Source organism: Syngnathoides biaculeatus, chromosome 16 (genome assembly GCF_019802595.1).
Source record: "Syngnathoides biaculeatus isolate LvHL_M chromosome 16, ASM1980259v1, whole genome shotgun sequence".
NCBI lineage: Eukaryota > Metazoa > Chordata > Actinopteri > Syngnathiformes > Syngnathidae > Syngnathoides > Syngnathoides biaculeatus.
The window spans coordinates 11678146-11703808 of NC_084655.1; the positions used below are offsets into that span (position 1 = coordinate 11678146).

The 25663-nt window shown below is 41.5% G+C and overlaps 3 protein-coding genes across 3 annotated transcripts in view; all 3 read left to right on the top strand.

The window, feature by feature from the left end:
* The window catches only part of bptf (bromodomain PHD finger transcription factor), a 29901-nt gene extending 23730 nt beyond the window's left edge, over positions 1-6171 (top strand). The window contains 10 exon segments of the mRNA XM_061845090.1: positions 33-115; positions 299-524; positions 2521-2610; positions 2612-2716; positions 2719-3065; positions 3167-3343; positions 3436-3628; positions 4098-4182; positions 4285-4471; positions 4743-6171. Of these exon segments, the coding sequence (XP_061701074.1) occupies positions 33-115; positions 299-524; positions 2521-2610; positions 2612-2716; positions 2719-3065; positions 3167-3343; positions 3436-3628; positions 4098-4182; positions 4285-4471; positions 4743-4758 (1509 nt within the window). The 3' untranslated portion in view covers positions 4759-6171.
* A 2536-nt stretch (positions 6172-8707) lies between these two features.
* kpna2 (karyopherin alpha 2 (RAG cohort 1, importin alpha 1)) lies at positions 8708-14887 on the top strand. Its single transcript, XM_061845091.1, has 11 exons — positions 8708-8854; positions 9040-9169; positions 9278-9418; positions 10527-10615; positions 10938-11206; positions 11312-11406; positions 12294-12557; positions 13837-14070; positions 14158-14340; positions 14420-14569; positions 14641-14887. Exons 2-11 carry the CDS (start codon positions 9113-9115, stop codon positions 14728-14730), a joined length of 1572 nt encoding a protein of 523 aa, XP_061701075.1. The 5' UTR covers positions 8708-8854; positions 9040-9112; the 3' UTR covers positions 14731-14887.
* A 2128-nt stretch (positions 14888-17015) lies between these two features.
* The window catches only part of smurf2 (SMAD specific E3 ubiquitin protein ligase 2), a 54235-nt gene continuing 45587 nt past the window's right edge, over positions 17016-25663 (top strand). The window contains exon 1 of the mRNA XM_061846502.1: positions 17016-17613. Within this exon, the coding sequence (XP_061702486.1) occupies positions 17562-17613 (52 nt within the window). The 5' untranslated portion in view covers positions 17016-17561. The remainder of the gene's footprint in view (positions 17614-25663) is intronic.

A 25663-nucleotide genomic window follows, 5' to 3' on the forward strand; every position in this document is an offset into this window, starting at 1 on the left:
AGCACTGATGTTGTGGTTACTGTTGCTGTCAGGTGGCAACGAAGCAGAGTGTTACAGCGGAACAGCTAAAACAGAGGAAAACTCTTGCTGCAGCTGAACGAGAGGAGAACCAGAGGTTTGGGACTTTAGCGTCATCATTCCTGTGTTCATTTTTTTTCCCGGTGGATAGCTGTGGTAGTGGCATTCTTCATTGTAGATTAAAAAAAAAAGATGACATAATTGTACCTTTTACTGTCTAGCCACTGCTAAACTGCATAACCAAGAACACCAATAATTTGGTCTTGTCTACCTTCTCCAGAATGATTGTGTGCAACCAGGTGATGAAGTACATTCTTGATAAGATCGAGAAGGACGAGAAGCAGGCGGCTAAGAAAAGAAAGAAGGAGGAGGTGGTGGAGCAGAAACGCTCTAAGCAGAATGCCACTAAGCTCACGGCGTTGTTGTACAAGCACAAAGAACAATTGAAGGCAGAGATTCTAAAAAAGAGGGCGCTGCTGGACAAGGACCTTCAGCTTCAAGTGCAGGTCAGTCAGCATGCATTCAGCTTTGCCCAATGCACCCAATATGGACCCAAGTATAGGTGTCGCTATGGCGCGTATTGGCTAGGACGCCATAGGGTGGAGTTTCCTTAGCACATTTTGGTCATTTCCAATAGCTGTTTTTACTTTTCTTTGCGTAGCAAGGAATAAAGCAACAACAATGGCCACCGTAGAATAGTGTATGCTTGAACAAATGGACTTAAATAACCTTATATCTTTAATTATACTGCAAAATCGATCAAGAAGGCGGCAACACAGGTGGTATGTGGAGCCTTGAGGAACGGTGAGTACGTCATTAAAAGCGTGTGACTAAAACGGACCTGTCACAAGAGGTAGTCTCCCCAGCTTTCTCCTCGCTGCAGCTTTTTTTGACGTGTGCGCGGAAAGCCACGCAGAGGTGCTGCGTAGGCCACTGTGTTGGTCACGTGATGGAATGAGGGTGTTGTCGTCTGCGGAGGCATCAAGAGGTTGACTCCCATGTCCCTCAACAGGCTTTGCCCCACCTTTTAAAGTTAAGATCATTCAGACACAGATCCAGTACTGTTGGATTTGAGGACTGTGACGACGAGGGCGCCTAAGCCACGCCTACTCAGATACTGTTGTTATGCACCCCAAGCTACCGATCAAATTGGCGGACGGAGTGCGGCCGATGCATGTTATGAGCGATTCATTAGAGCAAATTCTCCATAGTATTTCTGTTTCCCTTGTGCCCATGGTATCAGAAATATCGACAAAGAGTGTACAGAAAGGCCTGCATTACTTTCATCAGGGATATATTCATAATGTGAAGGTTTCATAAACGGGAACGCCAGTTAAAGTTTTTGCAATGTGTTGGCCGTACATCCCTGCAAAAGAATCAACCACCTCATAAACTGTTAGACACCGAATGCGATAACCTTTCTGCTGCCTATTGTTCATGCAAAACAGTGTAAGTTTGCATTTTTACGCGACATAAACATGTGGATTCGATATGATATCTGCGTTCATAGTGGATCATTAATTTACATAAATTATGCTAGTATGGGTGTCCTCTATCGGTCTGAACGTATGTACTGTTCACATAAATGTAGGCCCAAAATATTTGTATTCACGTGATATGTTTAATCATGGATAAGAACACTTGAGAGCAGAGCCGAGGTGGGGCTGGAAGCTCTGTCTTTCGCCCGGCTCAGGTAGAGCTTCTTCCTTCCTTTATAAATGTTACACCGACTAATTGAATAGCTTACCTTGAAACAAACAGCTTTGTACTGATTTATCTTCGATACGTTCAGCTGGTCGTGAGGTCGCCCACGAGTCTTAATCCGTCATTTCCATTTGTCTAAATTACGCTTTGGGAAGGGAAAGCGCACTAGAGATCCTCCCAGTAATCTCCTTTGGATAGCTCTCGTCTCCAGTACAGGTTCCTCAGCCACATCGAAGCACCATATTTCCGAATCGGATATAAGCAGGACTATACACTCGCAATTCAGAGGCTTAAAGAAACCATGCACTCTCATTGTTCGTGGGTAAAGGATAGCGGCTTTGGGCAGCATGGGCGGAGTTCAGAAAATGACCCTCACTGATTGGTCAACAGGGAGCTTCTCAATCATTCTCACGCATCCATCCATTGGACAAAAATAATACCTGCACCTCACATGCATATTGTATTGGTATTATGCATACAGCTTTAAATTCCTTATGTAAAATACTATAATATATGGTTGCTAATTCGTGGATTTTGTCTCTTCCGGAGGTGGTCATGAAATGTAAACTGTGATAACCGAGGGATTTCTCTACTTTGTATGTTTTGGAGGTGTCTCTGAACAGATTGAGACTGAACAGCTGACTTTCCTGTGTACATTTCATTAATATTTTATCAATGTCTACTTTATCCATATTGCATTGTTTGTAAAACTAAATAATGGAAATAACAGGGAACCCAAGTTCTCAATACAATTGCTGACATAGTTCTGCGTGTCATGACGAATTTCTTGTTACTCAGGAGGAGTTGAGGCAAGACATTGCAAGGCTACAGAAAGAAAAGGAGAAGGCCCGAACTGCCATTGCCCAGGCTGCGGCTGCAACTGTCAAGTCATCCTCTCACTCCTCGCACTCCTCTCACTCCTCGCACTCGTCCCACCCCTCACACTCATCTCAACCCTCTCACTCAACACATTCCTCTCACAGAACCCACACTGCAAAGCCCCCGTCCTCATCGCACAAACGTAAGCGAGAAGAGGAGCGAGACAAAGACAGAAACAGGGACAAGAAGCGGCATCATGACAAGAAACGGGAACGGGACAAAGAGCGGGATCGGTACAAAGATAGAGAAAAAGACAGAGACCGTGATCGAGAGAAGGAGAGAATGCGAGAGCAAGAGTATACTCGACTTCAGGACAGGGAGAAGGGCAGAGAAAGGGACAGAGACAAGGACAGATACCCCTTTGCATTAAAACACAAGAAGAAAAAGCTCTCCTCTACCTCAAAGGATCACAAGAAGGACAACAAACTGTACTGTATCTGCAAAACACCCTACGATGAGTCCAAGTAAGTTGTACATCTCAACGTGCTCCTCAATGAAGAGGCAGTGAGGAAAGCTCATGTTGATGGAAGTCCAGTCGTGTAAAGACAAATGTCTTTGCCCTCAGGTTTTACATAGGGTGTGACCTGTGCTCCAACTGGTTCCACGGTGCATGTGTGGGCATCACTGAGAAGGAAGCCAAGAAGTTAGAGGACTTTGTGTGTAATGATTGTAAACGGGGCCATGAAGGAGGAAGCAAGGAGGAGCTCTACTGCATCTGTCGGACACCATACGACGAATCACAGTACGGTTTCTTACCCCTTGTATCCAATATGAGTGACCGAGCTCTGATTTTTTTTTTTTTTTTTTTTTTCTCCGCCAATTGGCCTCTTTCAGGTTTTACATCGGCTGTGACCGCTGCCAGAACTGGTATCACGGGCGCTGCGTCGGAATTCTACAGAGCGAGGCTAATCACATCGACGTGTACGTCTGCCCGCAGTGTCAATCGACAGAAGACGCCATGACGGTCCTCACGCCACTTACAAACAAAGACTATGAGGGCTTGAAAAGAATATTACGCTCCCTACAGGTACGCAGCCTACATTTGATTACATGCTCACAACAAACCAGTGCTAGGAATAATGTATTCCCTATTCAAATCATTTTGTTAATTACACAAAAATATTATATAAAATCTAGAAATCATCCAATTGGATTTTCATTTGTTCATTTGTTGCATAGATCAAATTGATTTGATCATCGCTCGGCAAAGACAATAGAAATATCAATTGGGATTTTTAGAGAGTGGGAGAGTCTGAGTACTCCTACAAACCAAAAGGGAAAAAAAACCAGGGTAATGAGGGAATAACAATAGAAGTGTATAGATTTGATGTCCGATACAAAAATGTTATGTCTGCTTGTCAGACTTGTTTTCATCGTGGGCCATATCAATAATATGTTCCAGTGGGAATTCGCATAGACAATCACAACAGTTCCTTTTCAATTATATTTGTTGTTGCTTTGGCTCCGTTTCGAGGATTGTATTGCTGTTTCAACAGTCTCATAAGATGGCGTGGCCTTTCCTTGAACCGGTGGATCCTCACGATGCGCCTGATTATTATCGTGTCATTAAGGAACCAATGGGTAAGAACAAGTGTTTGTCTTCACCGATGTGTTTTTTGCCGCCGAATTTGGCACAGTTAACCATTTTCCAAATAACGCTGTTGAAATCAATCTTCCTCCCAGACTTTTCCACAATGGAAAGCCGTTTACAAAAGCGCCACTACCATAAGCTGACAGAGTTTGTGGCCGACGTGACCAAAATATTTGACAACTGTCGCTACTACAACCCCAATGACACACCCTTTTTCCAGTGTGCAGAAGTGCTCGAAGGCTTCTTTGTACAGAAGCTAAAATGTTTCAAAGCTGGCAGGTAAGCGTTGCTGCTCCCAAATGTTTGCTTGCTGTAATATGTTGGTCTCACTACTCGGTTGCTCATTTTTTTGTGCATTTTTGTCCCACTGGCTTGCATGAATTCGCAGACTCTTTTCTCGGTTTTGTTTGCTCAGACAAAGCGCAACTTGAGCTAACAAAGTCGATACATGTTTTGCATGATGTGCTCGTTTATATCTGCCATGTGTGTGTTTGTTCACCTTTGCTGCATGCCCTTTTGATTTATGCCATCCCATTTTCTTGTCTTGCAGATTGTCAGATTCTTAAGTGGGCCAGTCTAGCTGAAGTCTGGGCTGGATGCTTGTCTCTCTAGTAATCATGGCAAGATTGTTCCGTAATCACCGTAATGTGGCAGCCATGTTGACATTAGTCCATCAGTTCAATGATGAGGATCCTTTTTGACAAACGTTCACAGCAGTCAGCATTTTTACGGGGACTTTTAAATACATTTTACCCAATTTGTGTTTATTTTCTGAAGTACTGTACACCTCGGTCAAATTGGATTTGTTTTGAATCAAGCTTACCAGCTGTAAAAGTACACAAGCTGCATATTTTATTACAGAGATATTTATGTATCACTTGGCTCCAGTTCTTTGGTTTGAGCAGTGTTGAAGATATATGTACATACTTTTATCATGTACAGTGGTTGTGATATATCTTGTTTTTAAACAATCTATGAAAGTAAATCCGAGCAACATGTCTTGCCATTCTGTTCCTCCACTTCCTAAACGTAAAAGAGTGTAGTTTGCAAAAAAAAAATTGTCATCAATGAAATAGGCATTCCCCGTGGCTGTAGGATCATCTTCCAGGGAGGCCTTTGCATCCACTGTCTGTGCGATCATATTCCACATTTGACAACAACCAAGAATGTGTAAAGGTCTCTGAACTTCACCCTCTCTCCACATGTTTTAGGTCTCATAACAACAAGCTACAGTCTCCAGCCTCTTAAAGCGCACGGCACATTGGTGATGCGCTGAAAAACTAAATGCACTTGCCAAGATGTTTGGCTTTTTCGACTGTCCCTCTGTGACACATCCTGGTGTTGGGGATGTGCTCCTTTAAGTGCGCAACCAAGCACTGCTGCTTTCACAAAGTTGGTCAGGCGAACCGTTTCAGCTCCAAGGGACCTTTTTTTTTTTTTTTTTTTTGTACCAGTCTTCATGAGCGGAACTGTACAGATGAGCTGGCATTTCACAAGAAACTTTACCTCGGAGAAAGGACTCACCAAGGAGCTCTCGTGTTTCCATGTATTATATTTTTGGGGTCATGTGTGTTTGGCTCTTTTTCTTTGTTTTTGTTCAAGTCCCTCTGGCCATCTGTATGGTCAACTTGTTCAATGACAAGTAGGAAATGGAATATAATGGCTGAGTTTTACTGAGCATACTAAAGAATTGTGTCGCTAAATCCTTTTTGTACTATTTCCATTGTTCAGGCTGAAGTGGCATGAGAAGACTGTTCAGTACAAAATGTCTGGAAAACAGTAGATGCTTGTTAGGCTCTTTACCTTGCTCTGCAATAGTGACTCACTTGAGAATGATGAATCTGTGTTTGAAGGTTCCTGCTCTGTTAAAAAAAAAAAAGGGGGGGGGGAGTCTGATTTGGACTTGATTTTGACTTTTTTTTTTTTACAGCTGAGGAAATAATGGATGTATATGGAAGTTAATAAAAAGCATAAATATTGACTTGTTCCTATTTTGACAACTGTCAATGTGGTTTTATGGTCATGGGGGGGGGGGGTATAACCTGGGGACCACATATGTTAGAATTAGACCCACTGAGCCATTTGCTTTATCAAGTGATCTCCCTTGTATTGGATAAGATGTTTTTTTGTTTTGTTTTACTAAAATGATATTTCATTACCCTAAATGGTTAATTTTACAAATTCTTAAATGTATTAAATGGTTCATTTGTAGTAAATAGGATAACTGTTAAAAAAATCTATTTTAATTTTATTGAATAAATTATTCAAATTAAAGTGTAAACATTGAATTACATTTTGTTTTAAAAATCTAATTCTGACCTTAAGCAGGTCAGCCAGGCAATGGTACAATACCATCAAGTCATAAAAAATATAACTTGTTCCTTTTTTCTTTTTTTTTTCTTCATACAAACTGTATTACAAGTGTAGTACACGTGTAAAATGTAAGGGTCATAAAATAGTATTGTGCGTAAAAGTGTGGGCGCATTAAAGAGCGAGGGCGTACACAATTAAAATGCTTGCTCACTTTTGCAAAATCACCTCTTACTTTGTGGTTTCTGTACTCGCTTCTGTTCTCTTTGCTCTCGTTTCTTTCAACTCGGCTCCGCTTGCTTCCAGTTTTACTGGGGGGTGACGTCACCGATCGGAGTCTCCCTGGGCCCTGGCTTCAATAGTGCGTCTGGCTTGCAGTATAAATGGAGGAGGACGTTGTGTCACATTCATTGTTAAAAAAAAAAAACGTCATTGTTGCTTCATATTTTCTCCAGATTCCATTGCTCCACGTAGCGCAAAGTCTTTCTCAAAACGCACACGTACGCATGCCCAGGGAGATAGCGATCGGAGATCGTCTAGTCTAGTCTTAGTACGTCATCTCCGGTAATTCCGAGAGCCCTAGCCACGTCATTGGGTTGCTCTGAATACTTCAGAGCAAGGAGATTATTTAAAAAAAAAAGCAGAAATTAGAATCGAAAAAAGAGAACAGAAGCGAGTGCGGAAATCAGAAATTTAGGGGTGCTTTTGCAAAAGGGAACTTCTCAGTACTCAACATGAATCTCGTACCAGGGCGGCACTGACAGCCTGAGACAAATTCCTTAAGTGTCGTTACATACTTGGCCATTAATGATGCGTTTTAAGTGTGTGCCCACAATAATAATTTTACGTCCCGCAATATTATTTTTACTTCTTTTTTTCCTGCTCGTTTTTACGTAGTTTAGCTCTTGTTTTATTGATAGCGACCTGACGCCATAGAACCCCGCCTCGTGGCTGAAGTTAGCGAGGAGAGACCACAGCAAGCCGACAACCATAAACGGAGAAATCCATTCGTTTCATTCATCTGACCACCGCGAGTTTGTGATAAAAGGACGTGAATACAATTCACGGGAGGATGAAAAACTTCCACTTTGTGTACACGATGGTAGTCAACAGGCCACAATCAGTGTGATTTGATTAACTCTTTGTGGAGGCTGTCATAATCAGTCTTGCTCAGTTTGACAGGTTCTCACTTTAAGTGTTTTTTTAATGTTATATATTATGTATGTATGTTTAGTCCCCAAAAATTGTCCATTTATTTTTCATTTACCTATTTTCCTGAATAATTGGTTTATAGGTCAATATTAGCCTAAAAATTGAAAATCAACAGTTAAATAACTGCTGTTCATTAAAAATGTTTGATGTAAATATCTCACTAATTATATTTGTATACAGTGTCTTCAAATACTTGGGGTCAACAATACAGAGCAATGGAGAGTGTGGTCAGGAAGTGAAGAAACGGGTCCAAGCAGGTTGGAACAGCTGGCGAAAGGTGTCTGGTGTGTTATGTGACAGAAGAGTCTCTGCTAGGATGAAGGGCAAAGTTTACAAAACAGTGGTGAGGCCGGCCATGATGTACAGATTAGAGACGGTGGCACTGAAGAAACAACAGGAAGCAGAACTGGAGGTGGCAGAAATGAAGATGTTGAGGTTCTCGCTCGGAGTGACCAGGTTGGATAGGATTAGAAATTAGCTCATTCGAGGGACAGCCAAAGCTGGATGTTTTGGAGACAAGATTCGAGAGAGCAGACTTCGATGGTTTGGACATGTTCAGAGGCGAGAGAGTGAGTATATTGGTAGAAGGATGCTGAGGATGGCGCTCCCAGGCAAAAGAGCGAGAGGAAGACCAAAGAGAAGGTTTATGGATGTGGTGAGGGAAGACATGAGGGCAGTTGGGGTTAGAGAGGAAGATGCAGGAGATAGGCTAAGATGGCAAAAGATGACACGCTGTGGCGACCCCTAACGGGACAAGCCAAAAGGAAAAGAAGAAGAAGACAGTGTGGCCCCTGAGCACAAGTTTGCCTGCCTGTGCGCTAATTCAAAATTTTCTATGGAAATAAAAAGATGAGCGAGGAAACAACAAATGGGCATGACGAATAAAACGATAAGTAACATTTTATATTTACCACAAACAACAAGCGTTGCCAAATGTATAAGGCCACACGGGAAAAAAAGACGGTTGATCATTAGATCTCGCGAGAATACAGGGGACGCTTGTTTCTTTTCAAATTATCCAATGACGAGAGGCGGCTGGTACCATGTGATCAAACAGCCCAATCAGAACGCGTTGTTTCATGAATTTTAAAGGTCTGGTCGTCATTTTCTGCTCAGTTTGAACCTTTTCCCGAGAAGTGGGTAAGTTTGTGCTCCTATTCTTCTAATAGTTTAAAAAAAATGTTTAAATAGTTTTTACCCCAGCTACGGTTAATATTTCCCTTTATAAAACGTTCACTGTTGGTATTGTTGAGTCGGTCAAATGTTATGCTTGATACGTTTCCTGTCGTCATGCTGAAGTATCACGATCGGTTTTCTCCCCTCAGTACGACAGGAACACTTTTCCCCAAAAAACACGTTTATCCCACTGCCGGCCACCTTGAGTGATATTCGGGAAAAATGTCTGAAAACGTCGACCGTCTGAGCAAGTTCAAGAACAGAGGCAAAGATGCCAATGTAAGCGAAGGCGTCAAATTGAAGTGAATGCTCGCTAACCCAATTCGGCGCATTCATTTGTGATTTTTTTTTTTTTTTTTTTCCCCCCCCCCCGCGAATCGCACACAGGAGCTTCGACGGAGGAGAGTGGAGGTGAACGTCGAACTGCGCAAGGCCAGGAAAGATGATCAGATGTTCAAAAGGAGGAACGTGGCTGCATTCCCCGAGGAGGCCACCTCTCCCCTTCAAGAAAAAAATCAAAATGGCCAAGTAAGCAAAGTGTCGTCTATTATTTATTGAACGTGTCGACCTTTCATCCCGCAGTGCTTGGCTGCGTTGTTGTTACCGAGTAATCGTCACGAGTGATTGGCTCAACGAGGTTTTATATTGCTTTTGTTCATCAGAAACCTCAGCATGTCCTTAACGAGACAATTTCTGACTTGTTTCAAGTAATGGAATTTTGAATGTCATGAGGATTTCTTCCTAAAAGGGTTGCCCTTCTAATTTTGTCGAGTCCCAACGTTCCAATTATCCAATGCCACTTAATTGGTCAGAAAGTCATTTAATAAAGTTTGGAATTTTTTTTTTTTTTTGAAAGTGACAAGCAGATCGATTGAATGTGCAAGTTATCTTAAGCCAACCATACCCATCTCAACTTTTTACACAGATCACTTTAACAGCAACCATTGTAACAATTTGTTGAACATACAAAAACTTAAAAAAACAAATTTTTGTTTACACGGGCCCAGATTTCACATGGTGAACTGAAATCATTTCAGTATACACACTTTTTTTGTTGTTGTGCTGTCTTCTTTCCATTGTAAAATGTGTCACACTGACACAGGCATTTGAGGGAGAAGCCAGCTACCAAAGGATATTAGTTACCATTTTTTTTCATCTCATAATAACATTTAGTACACTTACAATTATTTGCCACTCGCAGTTGCTTAAATGGTACCGTCCATTTTAGGATTAGTTTGAAATTTTAAAAAACTTTTTTTTTTTTCCAAACGCTTTCCATATAGTGCTTGTGACATTCACACACATTCAGGCTGTGAAAGACATCTATACTTAATCTTGTAGTTTTTCAGAATCTGACTGATTTTGCACCCTCAATAAACCATCATGGGTGTTATGCCTTGAAGAGTATTGAATTTGTGGGTGCTCATTTAATAGTTCCATCCGCAGGTACCTGAAATACACAAATGCAATGTGATTACTTGGGTGGGGGGGGTGTTTATATATTTATTTATTGGTAAAGATTCTGTTGACACTGGGTGCCTCATGTTTGTGACTAAAAGATTCCCGTTTTCAAAAGTTTAGGAAACCCTTGATATAGTCTCCTGCATGTCTAATGTGTCGTTATGAATTGTCAAAGACTTCCAGCCAGTGGACTGTTGCAGAGATACTCACTGGAGTGAACAGTGGTGATGTCGAGTCCCAATTGCAGGCGACACAAGCAGCACGGTAAGTCTAACATTATAACTTGTTTGATTGAGCAACAGTTGGCATGTCTGGCTCCAGTTCAAAAGTTTGGGGTTTTGACTTTTGCATTGCAATTTTGCTTGATATGTTGGTTATACCTAAATTGCTCTTGGGTATGGATGGTTGTGTACATGTCCTCTGAGTGACTGGTGAGCAGTCTAGGTTGTACCCCACTTCTTGCCAAAAGTCTTTAGGGAGAGGCTCCAGCCAATGAGCAAAATCACTTGTAATAATTGGTTGAATGGAAGTCTGAATCAATTCTATAGCTTCTCTTCTCATCACTTTTTGTGTATTCTGATTACAGGAAGCTGCTGTCTCGGGAGAGGCATCCACCTATTGACCAGATCATCAGTGCTGGTCTGATCCCAAAGTTTGTGGCCTTCTTGGGACTGTCTGACTGCCCTCCAATCCAGTTTGAAGCGTCCTGGGCGTTAACCAACATCGCCTCTGGCACGTCTGATCAGACGGCCGCTGTTGTCCAGGGTGGTGCCATTCCTGCTTTCATTAGACTGGTCACATCTCCTCACCAGCACATAAGCGAGCAGGCCATCTGGGCTCTTGGAAACATTGCTGGTAAATAACACTCATAGTTTCATCTGATGGCCAGCCTTTGTCAGTTGAATTGGTAATGTAGCACGTGTTTAATTTTTTTTTTTTTTTTTTTTTTTTTATTTTAAGGTGATGGCTCAGCTATGAGGGACATGGTGATCAAGCATGGAGCTGTGGCAGCCCTACTTGGTCTGCTCACAGTGCCTGACCTCTCTGCATTAAGTGTAAGTACCTATCCCCTTGGTTTTTGATGGGGGGATGAAAGTGTGACGCAATGGTTCCGTCAAGACATTTTGAGATTATAAACTACATCCTTTGTATGGCTGCGTGAGAATTAATGGTCACTCTTCACAAGGAGGCTTACTCGGTTACTGCCATACTTGCCATTTTTCATTTAATTGGTGCTCTTCTGATTTTTATTTTTTTCCCCTTTTGTCATCCATCAAAATGACTTGGAGGATTTGTTGTTTTTAGGCAACCGCACTCTGTTTGACAATTTTTCAATCTCCCCTCCCAGTTTACAATTTTCAGCACCCATGCTCCCCTGCACCAAGAATCCCACCCCCCCCCCCCTAATGTGTTATAACCTATAATGCTACTGCATCGGGAAAAGTAGGTAAAAGCGTTATTGTAACTGGCTTCGTGGATTGCATTCCATCTGACACTGATTTCATTTTGTTTGCGTAAGCGTGAATAATATGAGTCACTAATATATTTCAATCCATCCATTTTCTTTCATCGCCTATCCTCATGAGGGTCGCGCGGAGTACTGGAGCCAATTCCAGCTGGCACGAGGCTGGGCACACCCTGAACTGGTTACCAGCCAATTGCAGGGCACATCAAGACAAACAGCCACACTCACAATCAAATCTTGGGGCAATTTAGTGTCCAACTAATGTATGTGGGAGGAAACCGGAGTACCCGGAGAAAACACACGCAGGCATGGGGAGAACATGCAAACACCACTAAGATATATCTTCATGGCTAATTGAAAAAGGAAAGGATGACTGCTACACTGATACATTTCAATCTTGTTGAATGTTTTGTGTCTGCAGCTATTCCATTTGAGCCCAGTAATGGGCAGCCTAACTGCAAATTGTTTTTCCACCAGCCTGGTTACCTGAGAAATGTGACCTGGACTGTGTCCAACCTCTGCCGCAACAAGAATCCCTCTCCTCCTATAAGTGCCGTCCAGCAGCTGTTGCCTGCTCTCATCCGCCTCCTTCATCACGATGATAAAGAGGTGCTGGCCGACACCTGTTGGGGGGTTTCGTACCTGACTGACGGTTCCAATGATCGCATTGAAGTCGTGGTGCAGGCCGGCCTCGTGCCCCGCCTGGTCGAACTTCTTGCCAGCGGAGAATTACCTGTGGTGGTAAGTAATACTGTGCCAAAAGAATAAGGAAAACTAGCAGTCTCTTTCCTCTTTTGGACCATGGACCCATTTCCCATAAAGCAATATTTTGATAAAGTAGCACTGCTAATATACAGTGTGTCCTTGCCCATTCGCGGCCCCCGATAGTCACAGATTTATGTCTCTATTTTATTTCATTTTTTTTAAAAAGAGTGTATTTTCACAATCATAAACGTCTTAAATTCTCTTCTAAATAGACATTGTGCTTTACAGTATGGTCCACACCAAGTTCCAACATTTTCAATTGTTGTGACTTGTCCAACAAAGTACATTTAAACACATTGGTTATTGTTAGCATGCATGCTAGCAAGTGTTTTAGTGTGTATGTAAGCTACCATATGATGGTGCTCATGAGGCAGTGAGGAACAATTGCATTTGACATCTGTAAGCAGAAGAAGCTTGCATTGCCCCACACCAGCTTCGTAGAATTAAAAACTAGACTGTGCACTCTGCATCCAACTTTGGTTCTGCCATGGTCAACAGGCTCTGATCTCTGGTCCGGGCAAAAAGCATGGTAAGCAATACACACATTACGGAAAAAGATGCGATAAATCCATATACTTGGGATGTTTTGGATCCCTAGAGACATGAATATAATCGAAACATTTGCAGTTAGCCCAGGAAGGTTTAAAAGATAGAGTATGTAATAGAAGGTACAGACCTTCATAATATTGTAATGATATATTTTACACATTCATAATTATGAAGGTTAAACTGAAACACACCGGTAAAAACTAACTTCTTTGTGATTGCCTGCATGGTTTTGACAGCTAACACAGCAACAAGAATTAACCATATTGACACTAAAAAAAAGCTTTACCCAATTTATTCCAATGTTATGTTTCACAATGTAAGGATGTCAACTTTCACGTGAAATAGTACCCAAAGCAATGTTTTTGCCCTGACCGGAAGTTGAAGCCGAATTATCACATGAAAGGGGTCTGTGTGCCCTCTAGTTTTTAATTCTACGTCAACGCCCCACACACTGCCAGTGTAGGCGGGTTGCGGGGTCGAATCGAAACTAAAATGATCACACCACAGCCAACAGAGTAGCATAACTAGCAAATAATACAACAAAAGTGATTCATGAAAAAGATGGAAAACATGCTGACAGTTTAAACCTATGTATTTACACTGCATCCTTTTACAATTTTTTTTGTTATCCACAGGGGGTGTAAGGAACATAACTGGGGTTGAACACAAAATGTTTTAAAGTGACCCATTTGTTCCCCCCCCCCAGATCCCCTCCCTCCGTGCCATCGGGAACATCGTGACTGGCACAGATGAGCAGACTCAGGCAGTGCTCGACGCCGGGGCCTTGGCCAAGTTCGCCCCATTACTGTGCCACAACAAGGCCAACATTCAGAAGGAGGCCGCCTGGACTTTGTCCAACATCACGGCAGGAAAAGACACCCAGATCCAGGAAGTCATCAACGCTGGCCTCATTCCACATTTGGTCAATGTGCTTGTGAGGGTATGTAATCGTTTTGTATTATGTCATTAGCATGTACCTCCCAGAGGATGACCCATTCATGCTGGGTTCTGCTCGCCTTTGCTACAGGGTGACTACAAAACCCAGAAGGAGGCTGTGTGGGCTGTGACAAACTTCACCAGCGGGGGCACTGTGGAGCAGGTGGTGTACCTGGTGCAGTGCAATGTGCTGGAGCCTCTTCTCAATCTTCTTTCATCAAAGGACAGCAAGACTATTCTTGTCATCTTAGATGCCATCACCAACATATTTTTGGTCGGTGCAAGATATTTTTAAATCACCTTTACTTGATCTAGGTAGAAATCGCTGAGACTGGTGCCCCTGTCCTTTTTAGGCTGGTGACAAAATTGATGAGTCGGACAAGTTGGCCCTGATGATTGAAGAATGTGGTGGACTGGATCGGATTGAATCTCTACAGTCTCATGAGAATGAAACTGTCTACAAAGCAGCTCTTAACTTGATTGAGAAGTACTTTTCTGAAGAGGTAATAGCCTTTAAATATTTCTCCCCTTCCCTCTTTTGAATATTTAGTTTTTGTTTCATTTAAATTTCTAGGATGAGGAGCTGCAGTATGTCGCCCCAGAAGCAACCGCTGATGGTTATGAATTCCAAGTCACTGAAAACCAGAGCACTTTCAATTTCTAAAGGGCTTTGCTCTACTGCTTCCTCACTACTACGGTTTGTCCTTGTTCATGTCAATGTGCCTGTGGTCTCTATGGCTTGTTTGTATGTAGTGTACAGACATTTTTAAACAGTTGTTGACATTTCATGTAAATAAAGCTGATTTTGTTTTTCTAATCTATTAATTGAACGGGAATTTACAGGATGGGTGATTAAACGTGTCACTTCTTAAAAATTTGACATCCACTCAATACAAAGACATCAGTTTCATTATGCAAAAAAAAAAAATTGAGTACAAATTTAGGTGCCCATGCGCAATCACATTGATTAAATTGAACAGTATCAGAGACTGAATTGGCACACAATGACAAATGTAAAAAAAAAAAAAAAAAATACACAATGCAATTTCAGGGCTTTAAATTCTAAAGAGCTGATGTAACTTGAAATGTAGAATGAAAGACAAATGCTCATGGGACAAAGATATGGATGTTTACCTTTCCCCACATTCTGGTATAGTATTTGTGAACTGATGAAGTGATTATAGGAGTGCGACTGCAGCAGGGAAATCTTTGAAGTGTTCTTGATTTTTACAAAAGAAAACTGCTGACATGCATCCTAAAACAGGGGTGCTCAACATGTCGATCGCGATGCAGTCTTTGGTCGATCGTAGGACGGCGTGCTGTTAAAAAAAAAAAAAAGACGTCAAGCAATGTTCCCTCTAAACTGTGCCTGTGCATAATTGTGCACCACTGATTCAGTCAAAAAAATCTAGTGCAAGTTGAAAGTATAACGTAGAGCTATTCAGTTTGTGGCATTTTGCAATGTGATTCAATGAGTGAGGGATGACTGGTTGTTACACCCAATTCACATATGTACTGTAAAAAATGAAAAGCCACTGGTTTCTTTTAAGCAGCACACGGAACTTTCTTTAACAACGACCTTTCTCTGCAGCACTTTTTCCTAGTTTACCTTACACACACACTCCGACCCACTCTTAAAGATGTACACTCATAAATATGAATGTTACAGTACTTATGCAGCCCACCAATGTGTTTTATAATGACAGCGTCCACCACCGCTGCTTTAGTTAGCAACACCTTTTGGGCAACATAGGCCAAAGATATGCTGCTTATGTTTGCTTTTGATAATGGAGAAAGTTAAAAAAGAAATGCTATTGTTTTAAGATGCAATAACTATTGGAGTATGTGAATAATGGAAGAAAAGGGGGTTAAACTGGATGAGATTTTCTCTCTTCTGAGTGGGAAAGGTCTGGTCTCAAGCCAAAGTAGAAAGTACAGGATGAGATGGTGTGTAATTTTAAAACTCCACTTTGGCGCAACCTGAACCAGGATGAAAGCAAAGACAGTACAGTATTCAAAAGGTAATTCTGTATTTTAAATATAGGAGGCAACATAACAGTCTTACAACGGTTTGGGAGCATCAATCCCCCCCCGATCTGACCACCCCACACCTGTCGTTGGTAGCTCGTGAGAGGCTGGCTGCTTGAAAAGAAGATCTTGGGGTAAAAAAAGTCTGGGCGCCCCTGTTTTAAAACATACCCAGATGGAAACCTAATGAACCACAGCTCCAAGACCAATCAGGAATTTACACTTGCATGAAGTGCAGCGAATGCTATATTTTATCTTGCCACCCATCTTATTCTTTGCCGTTTGTATGGCCATGCCAACACAATAACTATTACTTTGGCGTCATCTTGGTGCGAAGAAACTTAAGTGCGAGGAGCTTTGTTTCGACAGAAGTTGCCCATTGTTGCCATTTTTAAAAATAGTAATGAGGTCATTACAGGTACTCGTATTTTTTTTCTTTTCTATTTCAGGTAAGGGTCTGTGTCCCTATCAGTAATAATATTGTTTCCACTACCCCCCCCCCCATGCTAATTTATTACCCCAGAAAACACCTTTGTAATGGATGGTTACTATAACATTGTTTGGTGTTTTTCTTTTTTTGGGGAGGGGGCAGTGTGTGCCTGTTATAAATATGGCTGCTAAAGTATTTGAAACTCATTGGTTGTTTTTCCTTGAGCACAGTGGTGTCTTGAAAATCAAATTGGAGGCACAAGATGGAGCCAGAGAGGACTGCTTTCCCCACAATAATTTTAATAGAGTAAAACTACTATTAGCTCATGCTGACAGTATTTAGAAATGTTTTTAAGTTGCGATCTTCTCGCGCAGATTCTGTAGTCATTTTCAGGCCATTTAAAAAGTGCGAGTGGCACTTGATAAGGGTTTACACGGGGCAATTTGTCACGATAATTGTTCAAATACAAAGGTGAATTTCCAATTGCGAAGCTTGGCGCACACAAAAGGGGCGTGAAGGTTGCGTGTGCTCTTAAAGCAACAGTAAACCGGGGAAGTGCCAACCTTGAGGAGTCAGTGAAGAGTGAGTGGGTTTGGACGTGTGTGTGGGGAGGTTGGAGGTGTTGTGCCACATGTGAGGGGAAATGCTTGGAGCGTTGTCGTCACTGGTCAGCTCCCCGCAGCCCAGGCGGAGGCAGGGGCAGCCTCCTCAAGTGGGATACACGCCGGAGGACTCCACACTTCAACTCCCCGCCAGAGGAGAGGACGGCTCCCAGGATGTAACAACGCCTTAAGGAGAACCCATCAGTTAAAATTAAACAGCGCTCAGTTTACGATTTTTTTTTTCTTTTTACCCCAATTTATTTTTCTTTTCTTTTTTTTTTTTTTTTTGCAATGGCAGTTCTGTCTACATCCGGGCCACAATGCCTTGATTCCATTATTGTCTGAAACTGGCGGAGAGACTGATAAATCTTGATCTTTTTCTCCCCACCTAACGACTCCTTTTGTACGCGCCGTGAAGGCTGGAACAAAGAGGTGATGTCTAACCAAGGAGTTCGACGGAATGGGCCCGTGAAGCTGCGATTAACAGGTAAATAGCGATGTTCTTTAAGCCCCCCTAAAGTAACGCTTCTATTCCGTCGCACACTAGCAAGGAGGGCTCTGTGTATTTCCTGGATAGGAGGAACAGTTCCCAAGGGCCACGGAGTTGGATCATTGCCGCTTCACTCTTCCTTCATTTCCTCTGCTGCCCTTTTTATTTTTTTATTATTTTTTTTTCTATAGCTACAATACATTTTAAACCACCCGAAATTTCCCAACCTTCTGATATTAGCGGAAACGCTTTGCTTGTCGCCACATTTCGCTGAAAATGCTGATAAATGTTAATGGAAAAATTGTGATTGTCGCCACTTAACCAGTCGTAAGTCGGGTCCCGGAGGAGAAGTAGCTGGCTATAATTGTGTTGTCAGTATAATAAGTAAGTCGCTCGTTAGTGAACTGTGCATATAAGACATGCGTATAAGTTTGAATTAACACATCTACTTGTCACATTCTCTCGTGCACCCAAGCCAGCCGACTCTCAACCAGTCGTGCTGTCAAGCGAGCTCATTTAAAGTTGACTAGCCGGCGTTAGCTCGCTAGTTAGCCTGCTGCCGGTGTGCAATTACTCCATCTTTATCGGTTTACATTACATTTAAGTCAATGCTTCTCAACTGTTGTCATCCTGGGACCCAAATGCTGCAAAGTCCCGACCCACTTTTGCAGAGGTTAAGAACGATCAAGAAAATACATGATTAAAATTAGCCTTGAAAACATCTATAATCCTATATTTAAACAACTACGCCAACAGCATGTTGGTCTTTAATATGCATTTGAGAATACTTTATTAAGGAACAGAGGATGACGTGACCACAAAATTGCATTAGTTTCTTGACACTGATCTCTTTCGAAAAGTGCAATCTAATATCTAATAGTAGATTGAAGGAACCAGACAAGTGCAAACATCTGTCTGAATTGTTTGCTTTAAATACACAAATGATTTTTGTGATGTTAGCGGCTATTTGATTTGCACTGCATGTTGTCTTTTCACCCCCCCCCCTGCACTGATATTCATATTAGTGTGCCATAGTGCCAAAAACAGTCATGATGTCCACTAGCCAGAGGCTGAGCTGCACTGTATTGGTTTGCAGATTAGATGTGTGCTATTATTCAAGGGAGTTAGTTACACTACTTGTTGCTGAGCTAAAATACTCAGTGAAAACTTTCACTTTCTACAGTTCAGAGGTATACGAAATATATGTACCATTACACCTGAGTAATGTTCCTGATGCACAGCTATTAAAAATGTCCTTGGTTGCATTAAGTTTTTAACTTTATATGGTGTCCATGGTAATCAGAATTCAGAATCAGAATTCACTGCAGTCTGTCACTAACGAGTCAATACAGTAGTAAAGTCATATTTGCAGTAAATATTTGTATGAAAAAAAACAGGCTGTAAATACAAAACAGTAGGTTACAGAGTAATTGAGCTTGCTTACTTGTGCCGCGTGACTATGTATTATGCCACTGGTTCTTACTAGTTCATTTTGTGGAGTTCGTAACATAAAAATGAATGAATACTATTTATTCTCATCATACGAAACTGTACGATGAAATTGAAGAGCCTCTCCTGTGTCTGTGCATACATTAAAGCAAGGTAAAAATAGGAATAATAATAGTATCATCGTAAACCAAGGACCCCTCCACATAACTTACCCCCCACTTTTTTTGAGTCACTTTTCGGTCTCGACCCACCCCTTGAGAATCACTAGTTTAGATGACTTTTAAATGAAATTACCCTGTGCAAGTCATACGAGTTGTCTCTGTGCCCTGTCACCTCCTACTGGATTACGATGTACTATCGTTCTCCTCTTTTGTATGTACTGCATGTGATGTCATGTCAGCATTCACTCCCACTCCCAACACTCGTTACCGCCAAATTTCCAAAGGTTGGGAAATTTTACCTCAGTGATGAAGTAGCTGTGCCTCCTCCTGCACGCTCTGCCTAAGCTGTTTGGTTTGTGCATTTTCAACACAAATAGCGAGGAGGTTTACATGAGTTCTTGGTGTTTTGACTGCGAGACGGGGGCTGACGGCTTGCCCTTTTTTTTGATCTACTTCCAGGACCTGACCTGTACTACATTCCCTAGGAACTGTGTGTATATGTGTGTAAGTGCCAAGTGAAATATTTAAACGATACCGTTTTCTGATAGGCGTAAGTGTAGACAACAAGCACTGATCTTAATGAGATGGATTCATGACTTGCATGGGTTTGATTGCCAAGTTAACCACAAGCTTTCACATATGTTTACTGTTGTCATAAATCACACATGCATATTGAGAGAGGTACTGAGTATTTATAACATGTAATGTAGTTTGGAATGAACACCTTGTTTTGTTGATACAGTTGAACCTGCCAGTAGAAAGGTAATGTAAAAATAATGTATTCCAGGGAGAAGCTGTCACCATGGTAAAAAATATTACTATATATAGTTTTAAAAGCTAAATTTGCTTGTTGTGGCAGTGTTAAAAAGCAAAAACTGCATGGAGTCGGATAGATTCAGATTGGAGTCAGTCCTTTTGCACTACCTGAATATATGTAAATGCACATTTGGCATATCGCCGGACATTGTCGACGTGAGCTTAATGTCCTTGAATTACAGTGATTGGTGATGTATCTTCAAATCAAAATTTTATTTGAATCTTGAGAGATCATAGACGGCACATTCACATTTTCAATTTTTGTGTATAGTACAGAAAGAAGAGCTAACAGAGTTAACATTAAAAACAGTTACATTAAAAAGCATCATTTTTCTTGATCTTATGATTGAAATGGTACGTGATAACAATTGTATATACAGCATAATTCATAAACTGGTCTGCTGGAACAACACAAATAAAATGTATTATGAAACACCTGCTGCAAATGTAAAGTACAATGAAGGCACAGAGTATTGAAATATTACATCACTTATTAAGTAAGCAAAATAATTGCCAACAGCAGCGGTACCTTGGGTGACGTGACTTGGGTTTTTGAGGTTAAAGTCTTCATTTTTTTAAAATATTATTTTTTTGGTTTGGCTTACTAGCACAAACTTGAAGATTCAAGCTTTTATTGCCACTCATAGTTGAACTCAAGTGTCAAACCAAATGTAAAATAAATAGAATTGCATGTTGTGTATTTAAAACAAGCGAAGATTGCCTAAAGAATGTCCCCGCTATCTTAAAGAAGCAATGGATGTATGAACAGAAACAGTGGAGCAACAAAAGTGGACAGACAATATCACCATTCTTACAGACATAAATTCTTTGTCCTCTGCCAAAAAGTAGTAAAAAAAGTTAAGTCTTTAGATTCTGTTTAATTACCAGTATGTTTTTAGTCTATGATTACTCTTAAGTACAGTATTATATTTTCTATTTTATGTATTTAAGAACACTTTTTGTGTGTGTCCGTGTACCTGCATGTGTGCAAAAGTGTGTTTTAAAGGTGTCACACAAGTGTATAATTGTTTTTCCATATGTTAGCAAAACAAATGCTCTACTTTTTATACATCTGCCTGTTGAACATAACCTATGAGAATTAGTGCTGTAAAAAAAGCTAAAGAAAAAGCCCTGAGTTTATCTCCAGATAGTTGCTGGTTTGAGGTTTCAGAAGATAGACTAGATACATAATGGTGGTTGGAACGCACAACTTTTTCTCCCAACAAAAAAATGAACTGTACAACTTCAGAGGTACTTGACATTGACTTTGATCTGATTTTGTTATTCAACAATTCAATCAAAATCAAATCATAACTTTTTGTCAATATATGACTGCATACGAGATAACAAGCACAACTCCATACAAATAGAATAAAACGTGTTACAGTTAAGATTAAGAAACTCAGACATAATATTTACAATCAAGGCACAATAAAATAAAAGTGGCCGTGCGCTGGCATTGATAAGATTATTGCACATTTGTACTTTGTTATTCATTCAATATTGGACAACAATACATATTTAGATGTTTGCGTGAATTCCCGTTCCTGTAGACATGCCGTGTTTTGTGACTAAATTCTTATTTTTATTTAGGTACTTGCAACAAAATTCCAAGGAGTCCATTAGTTGAATTAGTTTGTCACCACGTTTGGAGACTGGAGTGGTCTCCTGGAATGCCAGGAATGTCAGTCCGCTGTGGAAAATGGAGTGAGCCGGACCTCATAGTCCAGCTCTCCTTCTCCTCTTTGTAACGCCGAGTGACACTGTACTCCCCCCCACGTTGAGTAACAAAAGTAACTCACCACCTCTTCAAATGAACCTTTTCTCATTTGACAACTTGGTCACCCGAAAGGTGAACGCTCATGTTTTGCCTATGTGCAGGAAAGGAAGTGCAATAGGAAAGACACTGTCTGGTGCTAAAACCCCAAACCTTCACTGCACGCTATCATTATGTGCGTCTTCGTTTAGCGCTGCACAGCTGTGTATATACAAGCCGGATCACACTTCTGCAGCGCTTCACACGGAGTCTGGGCCTCGACGAGTGCCAATGGAGCGTCGGAGCCGCGTGTTGATTACTCGTAGAAACCTGAATTTGTTCCCACCCCTCTTGTGATAGGATGCGTTGCCGGAGCCAAACAGGCCTGTCGATATTTGTGCTGGAGGCATCTCCTCCTTGTTGACAAATAGCCCCGCCCCCTCCCAACCCTGCACATGTCCATTTGAACCAGATGTCTCAGATGTTTGTCAGCTATTAAAGTAGGAAAATACGTCAGGCGAGCCGCTAAGACGAGCACTTGGGATGAGAATTCCCATGAAACAGACGAGCCAGGCTGCTATTATGCTGTAGGGTTGATCATTCCAAAGTAACGTACAGAACCTGTACGGCACACTGAGTCAAATCAAATACTTTTCATCGTCATGAAGCTGTTGAGTCACTTTCCCCATTTGTTTCCATTACGGCTGCGCAAAGATTTAGGCACCCATGTGGGGGAAAAAAATAACTGGGGCAAAATAATGGAACAATTTGAAAAACAAAATATTTGACAGCCTCCCTGAAAATGTTCGTTGCTGCCTATTTTAATCATTTCAACTATAAATATACCACAAATTACAATCCCAAAAGACTTTAATCGCATCATTACCCATAAAAATAAATGGATTGCACTTGATTTAGAAATATTGTAATCTTTGCAAGCCATAAAAATACCAATTGTGATGCAGGAATGAGGCCTTCATTGTTTGTTAGCTTGATCATTTTAAAAGCTTCTCAGCAGAGGAACACAAAACATATCTGCCAAAGACTCTTCGTAACGTCCACTTACCACACAGGCTAAATTTAGCTCCTTCCTGACATACAAAAAAAAAAAATAGCCTCAGTTACGTCCTTCCTTGACAGCAATGACTTTTTTCATATTAGCTAGAGCTTTGGGGCCGTCACAGTGGTGTTATTTAAAGAGCACACAAATATGCTCACGACGTGAAATTTGACATAAAATGACATTATTGGCACGGTGTGTCAGCCAGTAAAGCGTTGGCCTTACATTTCTGAGGTCCCGGGTTCAATCCCGCCTGGGTGGAGTTTCCATGTTCTTCCCGAGCGTGCGTGGGTTTCTTCCAGGCACTCCGTTTTCCTCCCACATCCCAAAGACATGCAACATTGGTTGGAGACTCTAAATTGCTCCTAGGTGTGATTGTGAGTGCGGCTGATTGGGTCTATGTGCCAGTTCAGGTTGTACCCTGCCTTCTGGGCGTTGATAGCTGGGATAGGCTCCAGCACTCCCCGTGACCCTCGTGAGGATGAGCGGCAAAGAAAATGGATGGATGGATGACAAATTATGACAGCAAAAGAAATGTTTTATGGGTTACCACAATTTTTGTGTGATTTTGCAGTTGAATTCTTAATCGTACAACCTTCCTACCTGGAGATCCACCAACACAATGGTCGGAGATCATTAGAACACAGAATTGTTACTGGTTACCGACTGCATTCCAAAATAAGTTTGATCCAGTAAATGTGTGAACGGTTACTTATATCTGCTTTATGACTACTGGCGAGTGGCAACTACTGCAATCCAAAGTAGACCCACCTCTCTCTCAAAGTACAGGCTACAATTTTTTGTAACCCTGAAAAGCATAGGCAGCGGAAAGTGGATGGATGGTATTTCTTATTTACTTTGTAATGTATTTGTATTAATAGCTTCCTTTTTGACCCGTTCAAATAAATCATGCCTCATAATGAAGCATGAAGGAATGCATTTTAATTCCGATTTCAAATAAAAGCTGTTGGTCTTTTTAATAGCATGCATAATGGACAAAATGTTTTGTAATCTTATTGAGATATTTGGGAGGGTTTATTTTCCACTTATTCTCTCTCGCTCTCATCTTAGATGGGAGTCACCACGTGACTTGTTAGGCATATGGTTTGCTCATCGGAATTCTTTGGTGTGGTGTGGATCAGTGCGCCGTGCTAGAATCTCAGTGGGATTCCCTAGTATTCTCCACTCACATTCCCACCTCTTCCTCTCTGAGTCACTCCTGTTCTTTCCGACTCAAAAGCTTCTCCCCTCATCAGAGCGCATCCAAAGCGCTTCTCTCACCCACCCTCGTCAGATATGTCTGAACTGTTCCAAGAATATTGAAGCTGCGGTCCCTGGAAGATGACTAAGATGCAAGAAGACGGACCACGCGCGACAACAATACGCGGGCCTTTGCCTTTTATACTTCTTTGTGTGACAGGCTAAGCTGTTCGGATGAAGCCTTGGAGGTTTGGTCAAAGGATGAAACCCCATCAGTGTGGCTTAGCGCGAGCACATGACCCTTTAATCAAGACGGTTTTTATGTGGTTTCAGTTGCTGCTCGGTACATTCATCCGCTCTCAGTCACAGCTGTATGGAAGTGATTTGGGTTTATCATTTAGCTGTTCAGACGGGATAAATGCACATTGACTGCACCGAGCAGTGATCAGCATGCAAACGGTTCCTCATTTGGCTTTAACAAGTACGTCGTGGAGTCGATGAAAAAGACGAGAGGAGCGGAATAATAAAATGGGACAGTAATGAACAGTTATTGCCTGCCATTTGTAAACATTTTCCTTCTTCCAGCTGAGAGAATCCTGTTACTTTTAACATCTTTCCATCAATTAATTGACTGGCTGGGACTGGCTTTCTTGTTGGTTCAGCTGCTCCTCGATGAGGACAATGCCTCCTGCATTTGCTCGGCTCTCAAATGCAGCCAACAGCAGCCCGGAGGTGACCAGATGTTGCAGGGGGAAGCATACCCCACACCCCAACACAGATGCCTGCTAGCCTTAGCAGGTGGGGAGCACAGTAGCGGACAACCTCGCCCCATCATAATAAAGTGTTACAATGCTAATTGGTTTGCAACTCTGTCTTGCCACAATATGCGTGGATTGTAGATTTGACAAATGTGGATGTGTTTCAATATTATAAATAAATTACTCTCTATCTTTATTCTATCTGTATGGAGCTCCTTGACCTATTTCTGTCTAAGAAACAACAACAAATCAAATGTTGCATTGACAACCTGAGGTCAAATCTGATCTGCTTAGTTGAAACAATTATTTTTCATTTGTTGTTGTCTTTCAGCTTGTGTAATATTATCAGAAATAATAGAATGACTAGGTAGTAGTTGATAACAGTCCTTGACAACAACGATAAGTGCAAAAAGATGTTTATCGCTCTGTAATAAAAGTGCCGCGTAGGAAAGCAATACAACCTTGTCATATTGCACCGAGCAGCCAGGAAAGATGCATGTGTACCACTTTGCTACGTTACAATCAGTTCCATTTCTGATTCTATGTCATCAGCACCAGCAGATGCAGCAGCACACAAATTATGATTGGATTTGGCACCTACAGTGGAATGGCATACAAAAGTTAAAAAAAAAAAGAAAGATGAAAATATGCTGAAGCTCAATTTGTCTTCTGAATTGTACTACCTTAGAAAAACGGCAGCCGGTATGGACCCATCCATTTTTTCTCCACAAAACATGATTTTGACGTACTGTCTATGGCTTTTTGTAACTCCTGCCATGAAAATCCTCTCGAGGGATTAGTTTTCGTCAAGAAGCAGAACGTGACGTTGGAGGCAGTAGTGGGCTCA